Below are 17,829 nucleotides of genomic sequence, written 5' to 3' on the forward strand. Positions count from 1 at the left end.
AAGGGCAGGGGAGCCAGAAAGGGTCTTGCAATGCAGCAGATTGGTGGATACGAGGGCGGCAGTAGATGTCCGGGAACGGCCAAGGACGAAATGGTGGCGTGTAGTGCTGAGGAAGTTGGGTTGGAGGGCGAGGGGGGAATAAGCATTAGATGTGCAAGTAGAAGAGGATGTACTCACCTGCGTTGCATTTGTTTCCAATATCATTCGTCACTAAATGGCTAGAGGTCTATAGAAATATCAGCTGAATCGTAGACCCACACACATAATTGAAATCATGCATACCTCGACCCTCCAGACCAAGCAACTTTGTTTAGCTTCCTGCACCCTTCATCCCTACATCACCGTGTTCCTTGAACCAGGAGATTTAACGTCACTTGGAACAGAGCTACTGGTCCTCTCCCAAAAGAAAATCTTGATGTAAGTTGAGCGCCTTTCTATCGCATACCTGGTTCCCCGTTATTCTGGCAGAACTATGACTAACATGGTATGCATACCAGCCACCTCCGTTGTCGTTAAATTGCAGACCATAACTCTTTTTGTTGTTGATCTTGACCCCACACCTCACGTTGCCATTATCGTATGCATAGCAATCTGTACCATTGACGGTGCTATATTCAATTTTGCATCAGGACCACCAAATACCTAGAGCCTCAATAAACGACCTGACCCTGTCATTGAGCCAGAAGAGGGCATGGTGCAATCTGAAGACCGATTTTAGTACCCATAATTTTCCTCCTTTGAATGTGATCTTACTGGAGCCTGTGTGTAGACTGCATTTATTGGGGGTCTGATCATTGACGCCTTCTATGATATCCACTTCGCCCTGTGACCCTAAATTATAACAGAAACAACAGACATCAATCTGAACATACTTGATTTGGCCAGTCTGCCCCCACTTCCTGTGATGAATGTTATTAAAAGAAATTATCCTGTGAATGAGACAAACCCTGTTGAATCAATTGCATCATGGTGCACTAGTCAGACATCAAAAACTGTGACAATGAGTCATGCTAACCCTGACCCATAGTCAGCTTCAAGTCAACAGACCACAAGAGATTGCACACACAAACAGCTAGCCATGTTCCACAACCTTGCGGCATATGCGCAATGTCGAAACTGAATAAGAGTAATAAGATTCTTCGCACTCGTGCCACGAGTCCATGTAGACATACATTGCCATGTGAGTCTTGTACTGGGAAGTTGACTTGATCCGAAAAGATTTTCTTCCCGAGCCGGAGGAAGACAATTTTGTTGTGTAGTCCGCTCGGAGCGTAAGTTTATTATTAGCCACTGAAACAAGTCCATCGACTTTGGCAGTACTCTCATTGACATATGTCCTGGGATGGTGGTTTGAATCAGCCCTCAGATACTGTAATTCAAGAGATGTCTTACACTCTGCCGTGGGTGGGGTCTGAGATGGCTCCGAAATTAAATGTGTCAAGGAAGCTCTGGCCTGTGAGCTGGCTTGACCTTTGGTACGTCGCACCCAACGTCATTGTTGCAGTGAGGACCAAGGGAAGGAAGAACAGAAAGTCAATACACATGATGACTAAATGAAGAATCTTCAGCCAGTGACTGAGGGATTTCTGAATCATGATTTAACTGCCTTTATAGCAATGGCTCTCCAATACTGCATACATGTTTGAGTCACCAGCCCACACGAAGCCCATGCCCGAACCAAACACCTTGTTCCGCCATGCGAGCGCTGTGTAGATGATGTATTCTCCATCACTGACAACAGTCACGAAGTGTCCATTCAGCTGAGTGTAGCAGTGCTGTCGCAAATATCTCTGTGGTACCGAATCTCCTTGATCTTGTGTGTCCTTCCATCGTTTGCACGCAGCTTTTGCTGAGGTAGTCCCAAATCTTGATAGTCCTGGTCGTCACCTGTCGTGATGAGGTATGGCTTATCCGAGCCAGGGTAAAAGTTGACATAGTTGACGCCTTTGTCATGCGTGTCCATGGTAAAGTTTGCTGTAGGGGAGGCAAGGGACCACATCTTGATGGTCCGATCAAGACAAGCAGATGCGAAAGTATTTGAGTCTTTGGGGTTGAAAGTGATGTTCATGATGTAGTGCGTATGTCCTTCATAGACCTGGCACGAGTTGTGAGGCTGAGAGTAGCACAAAACATGGTAATGCACCTGAATACATTTCCACTGCTCGTCCCAATTCCAAGCTTTGATATTCATGTCATCACTTCCAGTGAGCACGATGCTTGCAGTTGGGTGCACGGTGAGACATCGTATATAATCAGGGTGAGCCTCGAACACGGTGACCTTCTCATGCGTATTGTAATTGAAGACGTGAAGCTGGAAGTCGTCTGAGCCAGCAACAAATTAGTTTTTTCGGGGAATAAATTTAACACAGCGTACGGGAACAGTAGAGACCTCGAAAGTCTTCACAAGTGCGCCAGTTTCATGATTGTAGATGTTGACAGAGCCATTGTACAGAGCTGTTAGCAGCCATGGCTCAGTAGGGTGCAAATGAGCGCCTTTGACCAGAACTGTTTTTCAAATGTACTATTAATAGCTCAGGAACCGAGTAAAAGTTCATTTACCAGAAATTAAAAACACCCGTCCCAAGGACACTTGACATCCAATGACATTGTATGCCTGCGTTGCCATATGCTCAATTGAAGCATGTAGCTTAGCATGTCTGTGGGTGATTACTGAAATGAAACATGAGAAGCATAAAACACATAAACTCACCTGAGCAGCGGTGCACACAATGGCAGTGATGATGATCTTGAAAAAATTTGCCATCAGTAAGCTCAAGCTTCTGTCGTCGTCAATGAGTTAGCAGCATCTCTGGTCAGCATGACTTGAGCTCAACAGATATCAAGGATCTGACCCAGTAGTGGACTGAATAATCCGGATTGCCTAGACCAAGAGACTGTGAGATAACAACTGAAATTCAATGTACAAACATTGAAAGAAGAATCATAAGGTGCGTGATGGTAAACAAAAAGTGAGAAACAAGAATGAAAGATCAAAGAGATGTCAGGTATCATAGACAACAACATCGTCATCAATGTCATCGCACTCATGCTCTGCAATGGCTTTGAGTACAGCGTCGTATGCATGGCTGTCATCTGTGGTTCCAATTGAGACAGGTGCCAGGAGCTCGTCCGAGCCATTGTCAGATACGATAACACTTTCCATGGCCCACTGCGACGCCGCCCAACCTTTTGTGAAGTTAAGTTGCTCCTTCTTTAAAGAAAACTTTACCATCTGTAGCGCCTCCATGAGGACCGGGCTAATGCAATTACACCTCTTTGTGTATGTTTCGCTGCTCGACGAGAACACTCACTCACAGGGAACAGCAGATGCCTGGATTGGGAGGTAGTCCATAGCAATGGCGTAAACTGTTGGGAACATTGCCTCAGACATCTGGTCAAAACCTCATGGTCAACAACAAAATACGTCACTTGATGGAGACGACTCTCACCTGCCAGAACGAGAGTATATTTGTTCCCTTGGGGCTGAGATTAGCTGTGCTATAAGCCCCAAACTCCTGATTGATTGTCTGGATGATATCATCACAAACTGGCAGTGCACTCCCCTCATGAACTCCGTAGATACGGGAGCCTAGCGTGCGCGACTGTAGTCTTGAGGGTTGTTGGGTTGAAGCCAGTATGTTGGAGGTCTGCTGTGCTCTCTTGACATGCATCTACAGGACATATGAGCGCATGCTGTTGCTAGATAGATAGACGTACCAGATTGAGAATGAATTCTTTAGCTGACTTCAACCAGTTCTCATCCCAATGATCTGTAGCCCATGACATTCGGCATGTTGGATCAATGTCTATAGAGTGATCATAAGACATGAAATTTTATAAAGATGAAAGGGACTGACACATTGCAATGGCATAAGTGTTTGTACAGGCCATCCTGTTGTCATACTTATCTGCCCAAGTCAATCCAATGTTGATGAGTGGGGCGCAGTGCGGGGCACTATTGGCCAACTGCTTCCAATCCTCAAGTAGGTATTCAAAAGCTGGAACCGTACAACCCAACATGAGGAGTGCTCTTGCTCGACATGGATTGTTGAGCTCTGTGTGGGGGCTGAAATTACATAGTTAAATGCAACATAGGTTACGAAGGTGTCAATACTTACTTCCAGAATCACTTTGAAGTCCTGTAGGAAATGCCATTCAATTGGAGTCAGCTGTTTGTCACGTATGGAGAGTTGACTGGCAGACTGGAAGAACATATCAACCGCCTGGGCAATGGTTAGCCCACCACAAATATTTAATGAGATGAGACCTCACCTGATGTATATTGCGCATACGATTAAGCATAACAAACATTGAGTCCCAGCGGGTTTGCTCGTCGAGCAGGAGTTCGACTTCAGGGAGCTTTATAGGCTTGCCTCTGTCTCCTCGGAACCAACCCTTGTCGTTACCTATAACGATGGTATCCCTGAAATTCACTCGTCGTTGGTTTGATACATGGATGGAGCGCACAAGATTGATGGCCCGTTCAAGAGTTTTACCAGTGATGGCGCCAGTGTAGTCGATCTTGGCGATGTCCTGACCACAAACCTTCCAGGTATTCTCCACGTCTGAGAAGTCCGCTGTCGGGTAGTCATCCAGAATATGTTTCACGCATATGTTGATCACGTGCGGAAAACAAGGGATCCTGTTTTCAATTGGATTGTAATCAATCTGGTGTTCTTCAAGTAAGTTAGAAAGCTCCTTCATACACGTCTGATTGTTTGCTGCATTGTCCAAAGTGAAGTGTCCAGGCTAAACGAAGTCAGAGCACGTCATACAATACAGGTGAACACTTACATCCTTTGCAACATCAGCGCGATCAAGGAGATGCAGTATGACTGAACCGAGAGATTTGCCAGTATGACTTCCTGGAACATGGTGAAATGCAATAAGGGCTGCCTTCAAGACGAGCACTGATGTCTTCTCTTCCTTGGCAATCCAGTGAGCGGTGAGTGCCATGAAGGGGCGGAGCTTCTGATCAGACCAGAGGTCAGATGTAAAGGATATTTTTCCTTGCGCCCTCTGTGAAAATATATAAGACGTATGACAGGATTCTCGATAACTAGACACTCACGGCAAGATCACCTTTCAACACCTGGAAATACTCCTGCCAAGTGACTATGATGAGCTCACGAAGTTTTGTGCGGTGGGGAATGTCTGAGTCAGTAAGATCCTTCCACAAAAAACGTATCAGGCGTCGAAACTCCACACATTCGACTATGTTTATTGCCTGCAGAAAATGAATTAGCAAGGGCATGTAGAAAGTGAATGACACTCACTTGGTCATCTGCAACTATAAACTTCACCAACTGATGGTGCATCTCGTCGATGCTGAAATCTGGAATATGATCTTCCGGGGTGGTTCCAGGCGGAAAATTGTTGTGTCCCTGATTAGGGATGGTACCGAGTGATTCAATGTGATACGCAGGGTTGTGGAGTCTTAGACAGATAGCCGCCAAACTCCAGCCTTCAGCAAGGCGCTCATTGAGTGGCTGTACATAGATAGGCAGCCTAGGCGCTCTGCCTCTTGCAGGAAAATGTCGGTATGGTGATAGAAAGCGTGAGTACGATGGGCAGAAGTGCCGGTTGAGTGTTTGTATGACATAATTTGGTGTGAACTGTCCACCTTCTGCAACTCCCTGGACAAGGCTGTAAGAAAGAACGACATGATCGCAGACACAAAACTTACTCGCAGATTCGGCAAATCCTGCGTTTAGTATCTGAATCTTCCCGAATGAAGTATGTGATATCAGCAGTACTTTTAGGCTGCTTTGCTCGGGCACCCGTGGCCAAGGGATCAACTTGGGTAGAGTAGATTGTGCTAGTCGCTGTCTGCATAGGGCTGGGAACCGGAGGAGCCCTAACTCTGGGCGCAGGCAAGTCATCCTCTTCACCCCCAGAGACATTGTCGATGTCGATATATTCACCATCATATGGCATATGGCCAGTACGAACTGAGTTGTTGTCGCAGTACATTAAAGGCAGTTGCCATTGCCTTTGAGGGTGTTGAAGCATAGTTGCATTCAATGCAACAGCGGCAGTAATGGGAGCAACAGTGGCAGCAATGGGGGAAACAGCTGCAATGATGGGGGTAACAACAATGGGGGTAGCAATGATGGAGGTAGCATCAGTTGGAGTAGCGACAATGGGAGCAGCGGTGGGAGTTGCAGCAGCAGGAGTAGGCTCAGTGGTAACCTGGGACCCCCGCCCTCATCGACGAGGAGGCATGTTCAAGTGATGGTGAAGATTCAAAGACAGAGTCTTTATGTATCTTCGATGATTCTTCGTCATGGGGAACACGGGGAAACGCCAGTGCTGAGTCAAATAATGACAAGGTTGAATGTGTCCAAGTCTGCACAAGCGAAGTAATGGTCTAAACAACATCATTAATTGTGATGACCCAAGGGGGACAATGGAACATATGCCCAGGGGCCAGGGTACGTACCATGAGATCTTGTTCATTTGAGTGGTCCTATGCAGCACAATATGTGTGGGATTTCCCCGATGCCCACTACCTATGAAGCTTCTCCAATGAGAGGGATACTATAAGATGTGCGTTCTGATGGGCCCTAGATCTTGCAATCAGTTGGTTATATGAAACACAGTAAAGCTTACCTACATCCTCAAAGTCATCTGGCTGTCCAGAAGCCAGATTGCAATATAGCAATGACATCTGGCAAAAGGGACATCTCATGTTTGCAAAGGGTTGTCAGGGTAGGTGGTTTGACGGTCACTAAACGGGTGTTTCAGATGACAACCAATGGGTCAAGCAAGTTAATGCTTACCTTCAGTTTGGAAGTTTACGACTGATTGATTGAGCATTGAATTCAGATTGCAATACAGTGCAAGGAGATTGGGGTGTTTGTGGAAAATCCCCCTTGCGTCATCCAGCAGGTTGGCCATGATGCTGATAGCATTTAATGAGGCAAAACTGGTAGATGTTGGGACTCACACTTTAGGAGTTAGGAACATGTACCCAGAACAAGTTTGTTTCTGTAGCAGGCAAACCGATTTGCAGAAAAACAGCACTTGCAAGTTGCAAGGAGGGTGGGCAAGGAGATGGGAGGGAAAGGGTGTGAAAAGATAAGAAATTGTGTGACTCAGTGTGACTCTGTGTGAGAGTCGGGCATCGGGATGATTAAGTTTGACTCAAGGCAACATGTAATTGACCACATTGAACGTATGAGAAACACAAGGCTTGTACACTATAATTTATGTAGAGATAGAAGTACGTAGTCAACAGCGTGATCTAGCAACTAATGACTTTTTCCACGATGCAGTTGGATGCATGGGAGAGCCATTATGTTGTTGTAAACTTGGAAATCACATTAGCTTTAGATTGTGAATGGAAAATGAAACAAATTACTCACACACGAGTAGATCTGTGAAGTGGTGTTGCATCCGGCAGACATGGGGCCGCTTCGGCCATCCAGTGTTTATTGGAGATTAGAGGGTGATGAGAGACGTCTGATGTCTGACAGATGTATGATGTGATCATCAGGCATGCTGAGATCCAGTGAGCATGTAGATGGCGCAGCCAAGGTGGCTTGAAGACCACAAAGCAATGAACGAAGATGTTCATAGTCAGGGTCTTCCGAGAATGCAAGAGAGCACATGTAGATGAGAACACTTGCAAATTCGACAGGAATTCCATCGCATAAGACTTCGATGGTGGTGTTGACCTTGCGCTCGAGTATGGAGGAGCTGGAGATTTTCTCGTGGTCACTTGTCAACCAAGGAAGGGAGCTGCGTAACAGATAGATCAACATGTATGTAAGTGATTCAAGGTCAGTCACGACGACCCGGGTCAACTCCTAAGTGGTTATTTATTGAAGCAAAGGCAGGTGTGCCAGTGAGACGTTGATTCTGGCGAAATGGTATATGGACTCTGGTTGCAGTGTCCCAGTATTCCTTCACAATACCAAAATCGATTATAAATGCGGTGTGCTTCAAATAGCCAAGGCCCACCATGACGTTCTGTGGTTTGATATCGCAGTGAACATAATTGTGTGAGTGGATGTACTCAAGACGTGAGATCTGGGAAATGGGTTAGCCTATCTGCAAAAACCCAGCACAAAACGACTCACCAGTTGGATTCCAAGATTTACAACAGTATGAAGGCTGAACTTTCGATCATGTGTGAGGAAAAGATCGTGCAGCGATGGCCCAAGGAGGCCGAGAACCAAAGCATGATATTGTGACTCTCTACTGAACCAGAGAGCGTGCGGGATACCAACTCCACCTTCAAGTCATTTCAGAATCGTGCATTCGCGCTGTACAGAAGATGGCTGGGTAGTGATGGATTCGAGTTTGATGGCAACTGCATCATTGTTCATGATGTTCCTAGCGTGGTATACAACAGCTACATCAGTAAATCACTCGGTTCTGTACAGAACTGTACAGAACTGTACAGTGTGACAGGCCGACAGCTTGGTCCCTTCTATACAGCTCACTACAGTACTACTTCACTCTGTAGATCTCTGTACAGATAACTCACAGACACCCAGAGAAGGGCTCTTGTACCAATAAAATATAATTGTGCCGCTGCTGCTAGCTGCTCGACTGTTCACACATGTACACACAAGCAAAAAATCGACAAAATCAATAATAGCATTCAATCAGATGCATACTACACTAAACGACGCTCGAGATAGAATCAATGCGGGGCAATAATGTCAAGAATAGAAAGACGTCAATCAAGGATGATTTTCAAATGAGAATGTCTCGAAGCGTCATTCACATTGCCGTCGACTTTGTAGGACTCCGCCCTGTGAGAACTTCATCAGCATGCAATACTTCGAAAGCAAAAACTCCTTGCCATCCAGCTGCAGCCCAGGAACGAAGTTGCCGCGCTAATTTCGGTCCATGGTAAGGGTCACGCATGATCGATTCCAGGTTAGTGAGCATAGCAGTATACAAAGAAGAGTATTCCTTTGCGGTGAACTTCGGAAATGATTTTCCGCTGCCGTTCTTAGCAAAGCCATCTAGGACACAATTAACCTATCAAACATGTGGTCAGTGTGTTGTTAGTAGGACATGGAAGGACGAAAAAATACCGCGGTGCAAACCAGTGCCAAGCACTCTAGCGGTAAAGACTTCTGGAAGACCTCAGGTCTCCTGCGAGCAACACAGTAAGACCCTGTATAGAAGAAAGAGATAGAAGCCTCGCGGAGCACAGGATGAGAGGCGTTTTCGGTTTTCCCATTTTCATCTACACCGTTGCGTAAGAAAATAGCGTCTTTGAGCAACTCCGTGGCAGCTTCTTCAACCCAGGCAGCACGTTGTTGGGGTGGGACATGAGATGGAGGTATGAGGTCGTACATGGAGGGCACAATACTGGCAACGGTCTTCTTGAGGTCCGAGCGCCACGTTGATAAATCCTCATACAGCTAACATAACAGCACGTTAGATATCGGATGTGTGCCAATGAATGCACACACCAGTTTTGCCATATCATGCTTGCGATCAGGCCAAATACCTGGTAGACACGTCAGTAAAATATCTCGACAGCAAAAAAGACCTACCCTCTTCGACTTGTTGACCACCCTCGAGCCATTCGACGAGCGAAGCCATGAGTATCTCATTGATGGAACCTGTCAAATCTTTCGCTAGTTTGGGGAATGGGTTCTCTATCGCGTGTTGGGCGCGGCACTCGCTCTTCGTAACCTCAAGGAAGTTTTTCCATCGTGGACCATACCAGCCTAGTTGAGTGGCTCTAGGCCCATCACCTGATTCCTTCACTTTTGCTGATGTAGTCTTGACGTTTGTTGTCCTTTGACTTGGAAGACTTTTGTCTCGGCGTGACGTAGGAGGTCAAGAACTTGTGGATCAGGAAGTCGAGGGCGTCCATTTTTCTGGTGGTGGCGCTGTAAGACATCATCTGGCTTAGGTTCAGCCGGCTGCCAAACAAACAGAAAATTAGTAGGCTTTCAGGAAACTAAATAAACTATACCTTGGTCGTGGTATCATCAGTACTGGAGATATCATCTGCCAAAGATCTTTCTGCGTTAATGTCACCTTCATCACGTGAATATTGAAAATCGAAGTCGGTTGGAAGAGCACGAGCGACATGGGGTTGAGACGGTAAATCTTCTTTTGAGAAACCTGTCGCTCGTTTAGTATGTCATGATGGTGATCATTGATTTGCTTACCAGGATGTTCAGTCACGCCCCCTGCGCTGCTCCCCAGCCAACTTCAATCTTCGTCGTCGTCGTCGTCGTCGTCGTCGTCGTCGTCGTCGTCGTCGTCGTCGTCGTCGTGTCGTCGTCGTAGTCGTCGTCGTCGTCGTCGTCGTCGTCGTCGTTGTCGTCGTCGTCGTCGTCGTCGTCGTCGTCGTCGTCGTCGTTGTCGTCGTCGTCGTCGTCGTCGTCGTCGTCGTCGTTGTCGTCGTTGTCGTCGTGTCGTTGTCGTCGTCGTTGTCGTCGTTCGTCGTGTCGTTGTCGTTGTCGTCGTCGTCAGTATTTCCATCGCCACCCTCACTAGATGTCTCCGTGCTTTCAGCTCCTGAATCTTGCGGTCCGTTGTTGACTGGCCGAAGGGTAGGATCCAGGTTCTGGAATAAGTCTGAGTTAGCATCAGGCTGACGTGCAGCTAGACCTGCTGAAAGAGCCTGCTTCTCCCTGGCTGCAGCCACAAAAGGGTTGTTGAGTGCCTGCAGGTCAGGCTCTGTACCAGGGGGAACGATGAACTGAGAAAAACCAAAGCGTGCACCCGCTTCACGATGTACGAAACTGGGTTGGAGGTTTGGGGGCTCGACAGTCGAGGCAACGGGAGTAGTTTTCTTCGTCAATGTAGCTTTTTTTCCCCGTGGTTTCGAAGGCGCAGAATCCATGGACTCGACAGTTGAGGCAACGGGAGCAGGTTTCTTCGCCACTGTAGCTTTTTCCCCCTGTGGTCTCGAAGGCGCAGAATCCATCGGCTTGCCAGAGGCACTATATGGTGGAGGGGGCTTCTGATGTATTCAGAGTGATCAGTCTGTTACTACAAGTAAAAAACGAAAAAACCTTCATCCGGCCTCTCTTGCGAGGCGGTTCTGGAGCAAGCGGATTGGTAGGGATACTAGAGTCGAGGGAGGTGGAGCCTTTGGGCTGGCTGGTACGTGTGGGGCACCCAAGAGTGCTCCAATGATCTCGAGTTGACTAACTCTACCTCCTGTTCCAGCACCAGGACGTCCAGAACGTTGAGTAGGCTGCTTGCGAACACGATGGGTGCTTCAGCCTCAGCCCGCGATTTCTTGGGTGGACACATCTTGCCCATCAGAATCCGCGGCTTTGCGCTTTGTCTTCCTCTTCTTAGGGCTAGTGCGAGCTGGGTCCTGACGTTGAGATGGCATCTGAGGCTGACACCAGGGAGAAAACTGGCACGAAGGAAACAAAAAACTTACCTTGATGGCTTTTAATAAGGAATGTATCGCAATTACTTGACTCGAGCTCGGCGTGGGTAACAGCGTGGAATTTTAGTGAAGTCAGAATCAACGTGTTCAGAGATATTAGTCGAGTAGGTTGGCCTGCAGGCATGATACAAATGATGTGGGTGAGTATGATGTAGTCGTAATGGTATCATGTTGTGCGGAGGTTAGCGCGATTATATATATCATCAGTGCCTCAAACAAATCCAATTGAAATGACATACATAATGATCAGATGCGGCGTTTTCAAGTTCCTATCCTCCGATCTTGGACTTTCCCTCTTCGGCTTGGGCATAAGCTTCCATCCGTCCCTCTATAATCTATGACTCGCTGTGTTCTTGTTTGCCCCGGCCAGATCCCAGCAACCGACTGTGGACATCTTTTCCTCAACACTTGGGCCCTCCTTCTCATCTTTCTCATCCTGTTCCTTGAGTGCCCTGAGCAACCACCTTGAAAACCAGGAGTTCGGGTTGAGGGCTCATCCATCGGAAGGTCCGCAAGATGTTTATTCAACACCGTAAGCACGTCGTCGAAATGCACGTTTTTCAGGTTTTTCATGAGCTCATACCAATCCAACACAACAGGAATGAGGCTTTTTGAAGTATGGATGGATTTGTTCAGTAAGCTCCTTGACATAGTTGCTCATCGTGCCAAAAAAAATGATGTTTTACTATCGCAGCACGTCTTGAACTTCGAGGCAGACCACTCGTGCGGTATCCAATTGTGGCTCTTGTCGAGAATACGCTTCATGCCAAGGGGACCCCTGAACTCGATGAGAATCCATATGAAGACATAGAACATGGACTCGAGGTCGTCTTGGGTAGCAGTGCTTGATTAGGGGGGGTGGGTATGGTCTCGAACTTGAGGCCCCCTTAAGCTCGAGCAACATCAGTTGGAGTCTTGAGGTGGAGCTGCAGGAGAAGTGCTCGGGACATGAAGGGTAATGTGCCCTAAATACAACGTTCAACATTGATTTCTCAACTAACTCAAAAGAAATACTGACGGTGCCCCCAACAGTGTAACTCTGATTCTTCAAGATCTTCACGGCAAACTCCCCAATCTATCAGCATTCCGTGGGTGCCGTTACCATCGTACTCGATCATGGCATTGAAGAGACTACAATCGCGGTGAAGAACATTGGCATTGTTCAACTGCTTCCTTCTGAACTAAAGATAGGTCAGTAAATGCTCGCGCATCACAATGTAATGATACTTACTTTGCACGATATCCCGTACCGAGGCCAGCAACTCGTACTTTGTGCGGAATTTGTGTAAAGGTCGTCCCCGGGGGTTTCAAGACCACGCGAATGTGAGTACGGAATGTACCTGCAGACTTCGCAACGGACCTGTTAGCGATATTCCACTGTTTGATCCACCTTGCCAGGGGTGACCTCAACGAGCCAATATTCAACCGCTGGGGGACACCACGGACGCTTCATCTTCTCCATCATCTGATTTTCATTCAAGGCTTTCTTTATTTCCTCCAATGGCCCAGTAGTCCTTGATTATAAACTCCTCATCATTCTTCCTCACATGATAGCAAACAGTACCCGCGGCCCACAAGGACCCTGCCTCGAAAAATAATATCCAAAAATGTCATAAAATGGTCGTTGACCCGTATCTTCCCGCATTGGCTCCGGCAGAGGTTTCGAGAAGAGGATCCTGAGGGATCTCTATTGGGAGTTCCACTGGGAAGCTACCGTCATCTTCATCGGCGTTATCCTCGGTAGGCTTCTGTCTCCAAGTCAATCTGAGGAGTGGTACTAGCAAGTGAAGATGTACTCTCGAACTGGGGGGGGGATGTGCTCTCGATCTGGGCCCGGGGAGTGAGTTGGTGCGATGTCCTGGGATGAACCTTCGTTCTGCAGGAGGCAAGTAGAATGTTTTTTGAGAGTCTGCGGAAGTGTATGCGCGAATATGCTGATTGTGGTGTCGTATCCGATGCACTCCAGATTACCAAATACAACGCATGACAAGATATACAAGTATCTGTCTGGTTCTTTGATCGATGTTAGTGCAAGGGCTTACGACACCCTCCGGAATGGTCGTACAGGTGGACACGAAGATCGCGGATACCCATTGCACAAGGATATCAGCAGCGCCAAACCATCTCCAGGGTTGGTGCTTTAGAAGAGGTTATCTGCTTTGGTATCGAGAGTCTTCGCAGGGTGCTCGAAGGTTTGTATGCGCTGGATGTCAACCGCATACACTTTGATCGATCCCACCTAGCTTCAACATCGTTCTAGTAGGGTAAGATCTGGTTTGCGCGGGATTTTTCACAGTACTGGGCGTGATGAATTTGCCGCACTCCAGGTGCGTGATAAGTTGCGTGTATGAGCAAGATCAGGCTGCAATGCAAGGAGGGCCGTAGAAACAACATTGAAGAATGATGAGAAGATGCGTTCTGTCGTTAATGGACCCTCCGAGGCTACAGCTGAGGAAGACAGGCAGTCCAAGTCCCTGTCCTCCCCGTCGTCTGACTTCGATCCTTCATCCGTCAAAAGGTCTGCATCAGCGAATGGCAGCATGCTCTCGGTAGCTTCACTTGTAGATGCCAGCGGTGCATCCAGCCCCCCAGAGGCTAGTAACTCGGTTTTGTTCGTTTCATCGATCAACACCCATTCTCCCGACTTCTCTTTTGTGCCACTCTCAGTTCCTCCTCGCTCATTTTTTCGTAGTTCGTCCCTGTCCATGCATTGTTGGAAGGGGCCAATTCCATCGACGCTTTTGAGTGTTATATAGCGGGCACCCTGGGAGCTCCATCTGGAGCCAGAGAAAAAGCTTCCAGATCATCGAGCTGACGTCGGGGGGTATCTTGCTTAACGGAAACACAAGATCCTCCGCTTTGGGGACTTCACGGTGCATGACTGGAATATAAGAGATAAGGTATGGCTGAGCTCGTCTTTGTTGGTAAACGCCAGGCTCATGGAGTATCAAGCGGTTGAGTTCAGAAGTTGTGAGTTCATCCATCACTTTTATATTATGGATGGGGGGAAGCTGTCAAGAAGGATGACAGTTTTTCCCTAGGTCGATTGTTCTGGCGTGTCTCGCAGTTGGCATAACGAGGCATAGAACTCCGAAAAAACCATGCTAGCATACATATGAAAGTTAAAGAAATGATAGCACACAAAATGGTCTTATCTCGAATCAAATACTATGCTGATAGGGTGAAGAATGTGTGTTTTTCCCAATACTCATTCAACCAAAACTCCGCGGCATGCTCCATGCTATTATAAACAGTGAGGCGTTTATCTGCAGTGGCTCCAAAGCGAGGAACACAAGATTTATAGGCGCCCTTAGTTGAGAGAGCGGAATCACGTCCCCATCCGAACACCATTTGAGCGTTTTGAGCGTTTGAGTACATGAAGTTGCGTAGTTGCATCACGATCATGCGAGATATCGAAGCGTTGCACGTAGCTGAGAAATTGGTCTTTCCATGACCATGATGTGCCGCTCTTACCAATAGGCCGCATGATCAGTCTGATCTGGGCGACAGTGTGACCTATACAGGGTACAGTTGAGGCTGAGACAAGTATTGTGACACAAGACAGAATTCACACCTGAAAGTCCACTACTAGGCCATGAAAAGCCCGCACTAGTTTGAACGATAGCTGTGTCATAACGACCTAAATTCCAGGGGTGGCAGGGTGGGGCACAATTTAGTGTTTGAGCTGGTCTGATAGTGTGAGCATCGTGAAATTCTGTTTCTTGTAAGCGAACTTTGAACCAGACTTGAACCCTGTCAAAAGGAAGGATAGCCGTATGTGCCCCTCTTCTTGGACCGCCTATTGCATGGATGTGTTGGTCTCCACAAGTCGCCTCACGCTGAATGAAATCAGCGATAGCTGGTCGCAGATCTGGAAGGGAAAATTTGATGGCGACGTCGTCGATAGAGATCTTCCTAATGGACGCATCGTATGCAATATGAAATGCAGTGCGGCCGACGACAAATGAACGTAATGGAAGAGGTACGGAACCCAGGGGTCTGTACTGCAATGCCCTAGCAATGGCAAAATAGCTGATGACAGGACGACGTGGGAGTTCCTGCACCGCGGAAAGTTCGATTGGAGTGTCAGCATCGGCATCGGCATCGTCAGCGTCAGCATCGATGTTGATGTTCTCCAGCTGCTCAGTAGTCTGTTTTGCATCCAAAAGGCTAGTGGCGAGCTCAAAGCGCTGACACTTTTCGGCACGGTCCAAGTGTCGACATATCTGAGGATCGTAGTTGTGATTGTTGCTTGCCCTTGCAGGGTCTTTGATTTCAGTCACATGCGCATGTTCTGTGACATCCGCAGACCACTGTCTGATGACCCCAGAGTTGCGAATGCTTGGAACAATGTTCTGCATTAACTCCAACTTGGGTATATGCCAATTGGCAATAGGTCTATTACCCTTCCCTCGGCGAACTCCCGCAGCGATAATTGAATCCTTGTTTGAATGAAACTCGTCCAATGCGCCTGATATGCGCCTGATATCATCGTCGTCGATGCGTGGTGACTGCACACGATAACGGAACTGCATGAGTGCGCGTACGGCAGTGAGAACACCAGGAGCTGCGTCCGCACATACTGCAATGATGTATCGTTGAACATCACGATGACAACGACCGGTAACCTGTTTCAGTTTCGAAATGCCTCCGTGGAAGTGCTGATAACCAGTGATCGGCTGCAAAACAGAAAACCGGAAATCAATCTCGGACTCTCCGACTGCACAAATGAGCCATTGCGCGTCATGGTCCCAGAATTCTTTATGAATGTGGTGAAGGTCTTCCGGTGTAAAGAAATGAGATGGTTCCGCGAGTATCCAGTCTCGAAAGAACGGCTCAGCAACCCCATTCAGGCGGAACTTCTGTGCCTCGCGGAAGAAGGCCTCGATATCGAGGGGATCAGCGCGTGAACGCACAACTGTAAGCTGCGCAAGAGTCGTGGATTTCGTCCGAGGTTCATGCTGGAAGGCATCCCCGAACTGCTTATACATTGCCATGGTCACTGGCGATGTTTTGCCACCGACCGTTGCTAACATCATGGCTTCAGGGGTGTCAGCAATATAACTGGCAAGCGGGGTGAAGCAATAACGACTGTTGCCAATGGGATCCGATAGCATGACGCCATGTCGAGCTGCCTGTTTCAGAGGTTCAAGAACGATGTCCAAACATTCATGTATGAGGCGATCCTCCAATACACCCTTCATTCGTTTCTTCTTATGCACGAACTTCGGGACCGGTAGTAGAGCGGTGAGAACGAAAGCACTCGAAGACGATTTTAGACGTATATTCATATGTATGTTTGCAAGGCTTATAAGAAGTGGGTGAGCAACGCGATCGCCTGTTAAGGCAGTGATGTTCGTCTTGTCGGAGGATAGGATGGTACCGAGGAGGGTCGCACCACTAGGTATAGCCGCCTTCAAGGATAAATAAGCCAGAGACACCGAAAGTCAACATGGTACGCACCTGCATATCCCAAGCATCATTTCCCGTCATCCATTCAGTATATACACGACACCGCTTCTCTGCAGTAGTGTACACCTTGCGAGGCCTGGAATCAATACGATTGTGAAATATGGGGTTGTTGAAGATGCTGGCGATGCATTCTAGAGGGTCGCGCCAATATAAAACTACCGGTGACTTTGTTGCATGCGATGTGGGTATTACTTTGGACATCCAACGCGGACCACTGGGGAGCATTTCAGCTCGACCCCGTAGTTCTTTAGCTGAGGAGAATGACAAAGGTAATTCTTTGATCTAGAAAGTCCAACAGTTATGGAATGGTAACCAGTATGAAGTTCGGACACTCACCATTTCAAGCGATAGGAAGGAATCGATCTTGCCCATGCTCAGGCCCGAACGAAGCAGCCATGCCGCAACTTGCCAATCTCTTCGACCACTAAATGGATAGTAAAGGTTGTTCTTGCGATACACACTATTTTCGTCAGCGTCAAATAGGTTCAAAAAGGTGTAGCCATCCTGATAGGCAAGTGGAGGGTCAGGATAGTATTCGGTTACTTCACCGCCCTCATCTGTTAAGACCGTAGCTCAAGGGTAGACGGATCCGAAGGGCTTGGCCTCAGCTCATGCGCTGTGCCCCTTACCCGAGTACGTGCCCTTAATTTCAGAATGAAGTCCAGATGGAATCCGACGAAGTCCGAAGGACTTCCGGAGGCTGGCTACTCTGGTTGAGTGCTGGAGGACTTCCGGATGAGCGCGGGAAACTTTCGGATGAGTATAGGAAACTCTGGAAGAGTTTCACCCGCTGCATTAGATCCGAAGGTAAGCTCCCTAGATGGAAACACATAGAAGATAGGCTGCAAGGGACAGAGTCCAAAGCAGGATAGGGTAGGAGGAGTGGTCCGAAGGACGGACGTCCAGAGGTCCGAAGGTTGCGTCCATCCGGAAGGTTGCGACGTCCGAAGGTTGCGACGTCCGAAGGT

At 47.7% G+C, this 17,829-nt stretch overlaps 5 protein-coding genes across 5 annotated transcripts; all 5 read right to left on the minus strand.

Moving 5' to 3' along the window:
• Nucleotides 1-351: 351 nt before the first annotated feature.
• On the minus strand, nucleotides 352-1,520 carry DFJ58DRAFT_869026 (concanavalin A-like lectin/glucanase domain-containing protein; the record flags this gene model as incomplete). The annotated part of the gene is made up of 8 exons (XM_041394250.1): nucleotides 352-445; nucleotides 495-608; nucleotides 668-701; nucleotides 754-823; nucleotides 873-899; nucleotides 1,065-1,116; nucleotides 1,173-1,337; nucleotides 1,393-1,520. Coding segments are annotated over 8 exons (684 nt in total), but the record flags the coding sequence as incomplete, so codon positions are not given.
• A 236-nt stretch (nucleotides 1,521-1,756) lies between these two features.
• DFJ58DRAFT_869030 (WD40-repeat-containing domain protein) lies at nucleotides 1,757-2,468 on the minus strand (the record flags this gene model as incomplete). Its single annotated transcript, XM_041394251.1, has 3 exons — nucleotides 1,757-2,095; nucleotides 2,144-2,322; nucleotides 2,438-2,468. 3 exons carry the CDS (start codon nucleotides 2,466-2,468, stop codon nucleotides 1,757-1,759), a joined length of 549 nt encoding a protein of 182 aa, XP_041236253.1.
• A 4,965-nt stretch (nucleotides 2,469-7,433) lies between these two features.
• DFJ58DRAFT_735815 (uncharacterized protein) lies at nucleotides 7,434-11,253 on the minus strand (the record flags this gene model as incomplete). Its single annotated transcript, XM_041386697.1, has 10 exons — nucleotides 7,434-7,743; nucleotides 8,738-8,997; nucleotides 9,054-9,386; nucleotides 9,438-9,475; nucleotides 9,522-9,712; nucleotides 9,760-9,896; nucleotides 9,950-10,101; nucleotides 10,165-10,948; nucleotides 11,001-11,088; nucleotides 11,141-11,253. The coding sequence occupies 10 exons, from the start codon at nucleotides 11,251-11,253 to the stop codon at nucleotides 7,434-7,436; spliced, it is 2,406 nt and encodes an 801-aa protein (XP_041236254.1).
• A 1,039-nt stretch (nucleotides 11,254-12,292) lies between these two features.
• DFJ58DRAFT_847612 (uncharacterized protein) lies at nucleotides 12,293-14,096 on the minus strand (the record flags this gene model as incomplete). The annotated part of the gene is made up of 8 exons (XM_041393491.1): nucleotides 12,293-12,354; nucleotides 12,408-12,570; nucleotides 12,621-12,729; nucleotides 12,750-12,794; nucleotides 13,019-13,153; nucleotides 13,186-13,265; nucleotides 13,432-13,527; nucleotides 13,689-14,096. 8 exons carry the CDS (start codon nucleotides 14,094-14,096, stop codon nucleotides 12,293-12,295), a joined length of 1,098 nt encoding a protein of 365 aa, XP_041236255.1.
• A 621-nt stretch (nucleotides 14,097-14,717) lies between these two features.
• On the minus strand, nucleotides 14,718-17,788 carry DFJ58DRAFT_735817 (uncharacterized protein; the record flags this gene model as incomplete). Its single annotated transcript, XM_041386698.1, has 7 exons — nucleotides 14,718-14,905; nucleotides 14,964-16,803; nucleotides 16,853-17,143; nucleotides 17,198-17,418; nucleotides 17,491-17,561; nucleotides 17,612-17,703; nucleotides 17,762-17,788. 7 exons carry the CDS (start codon nucleotides 17,786-17,788, stop codon nucleotides 14,718-14,720), a joined length of 2,730 nt encoding a protein of 909 aa, XP_041236256.1.
• Nucleotides 17,789-17,829: the final 41 nt, after the last annotated feature.

The sequence above is a fragment of the Suillus subalutaceus genome (assembly GCF_016647625.1).
Source record: "Suillus subalutaceus strain FC151 chromosome Unknown DFJ58scaffold_232, whole genome shotgun sequence".
NCBI lineage: Eukaryota > Fungi > Basidiomycota > Agaricomycetes > Boletales > Suillaceae > Suillus > Suillus subalutaceus.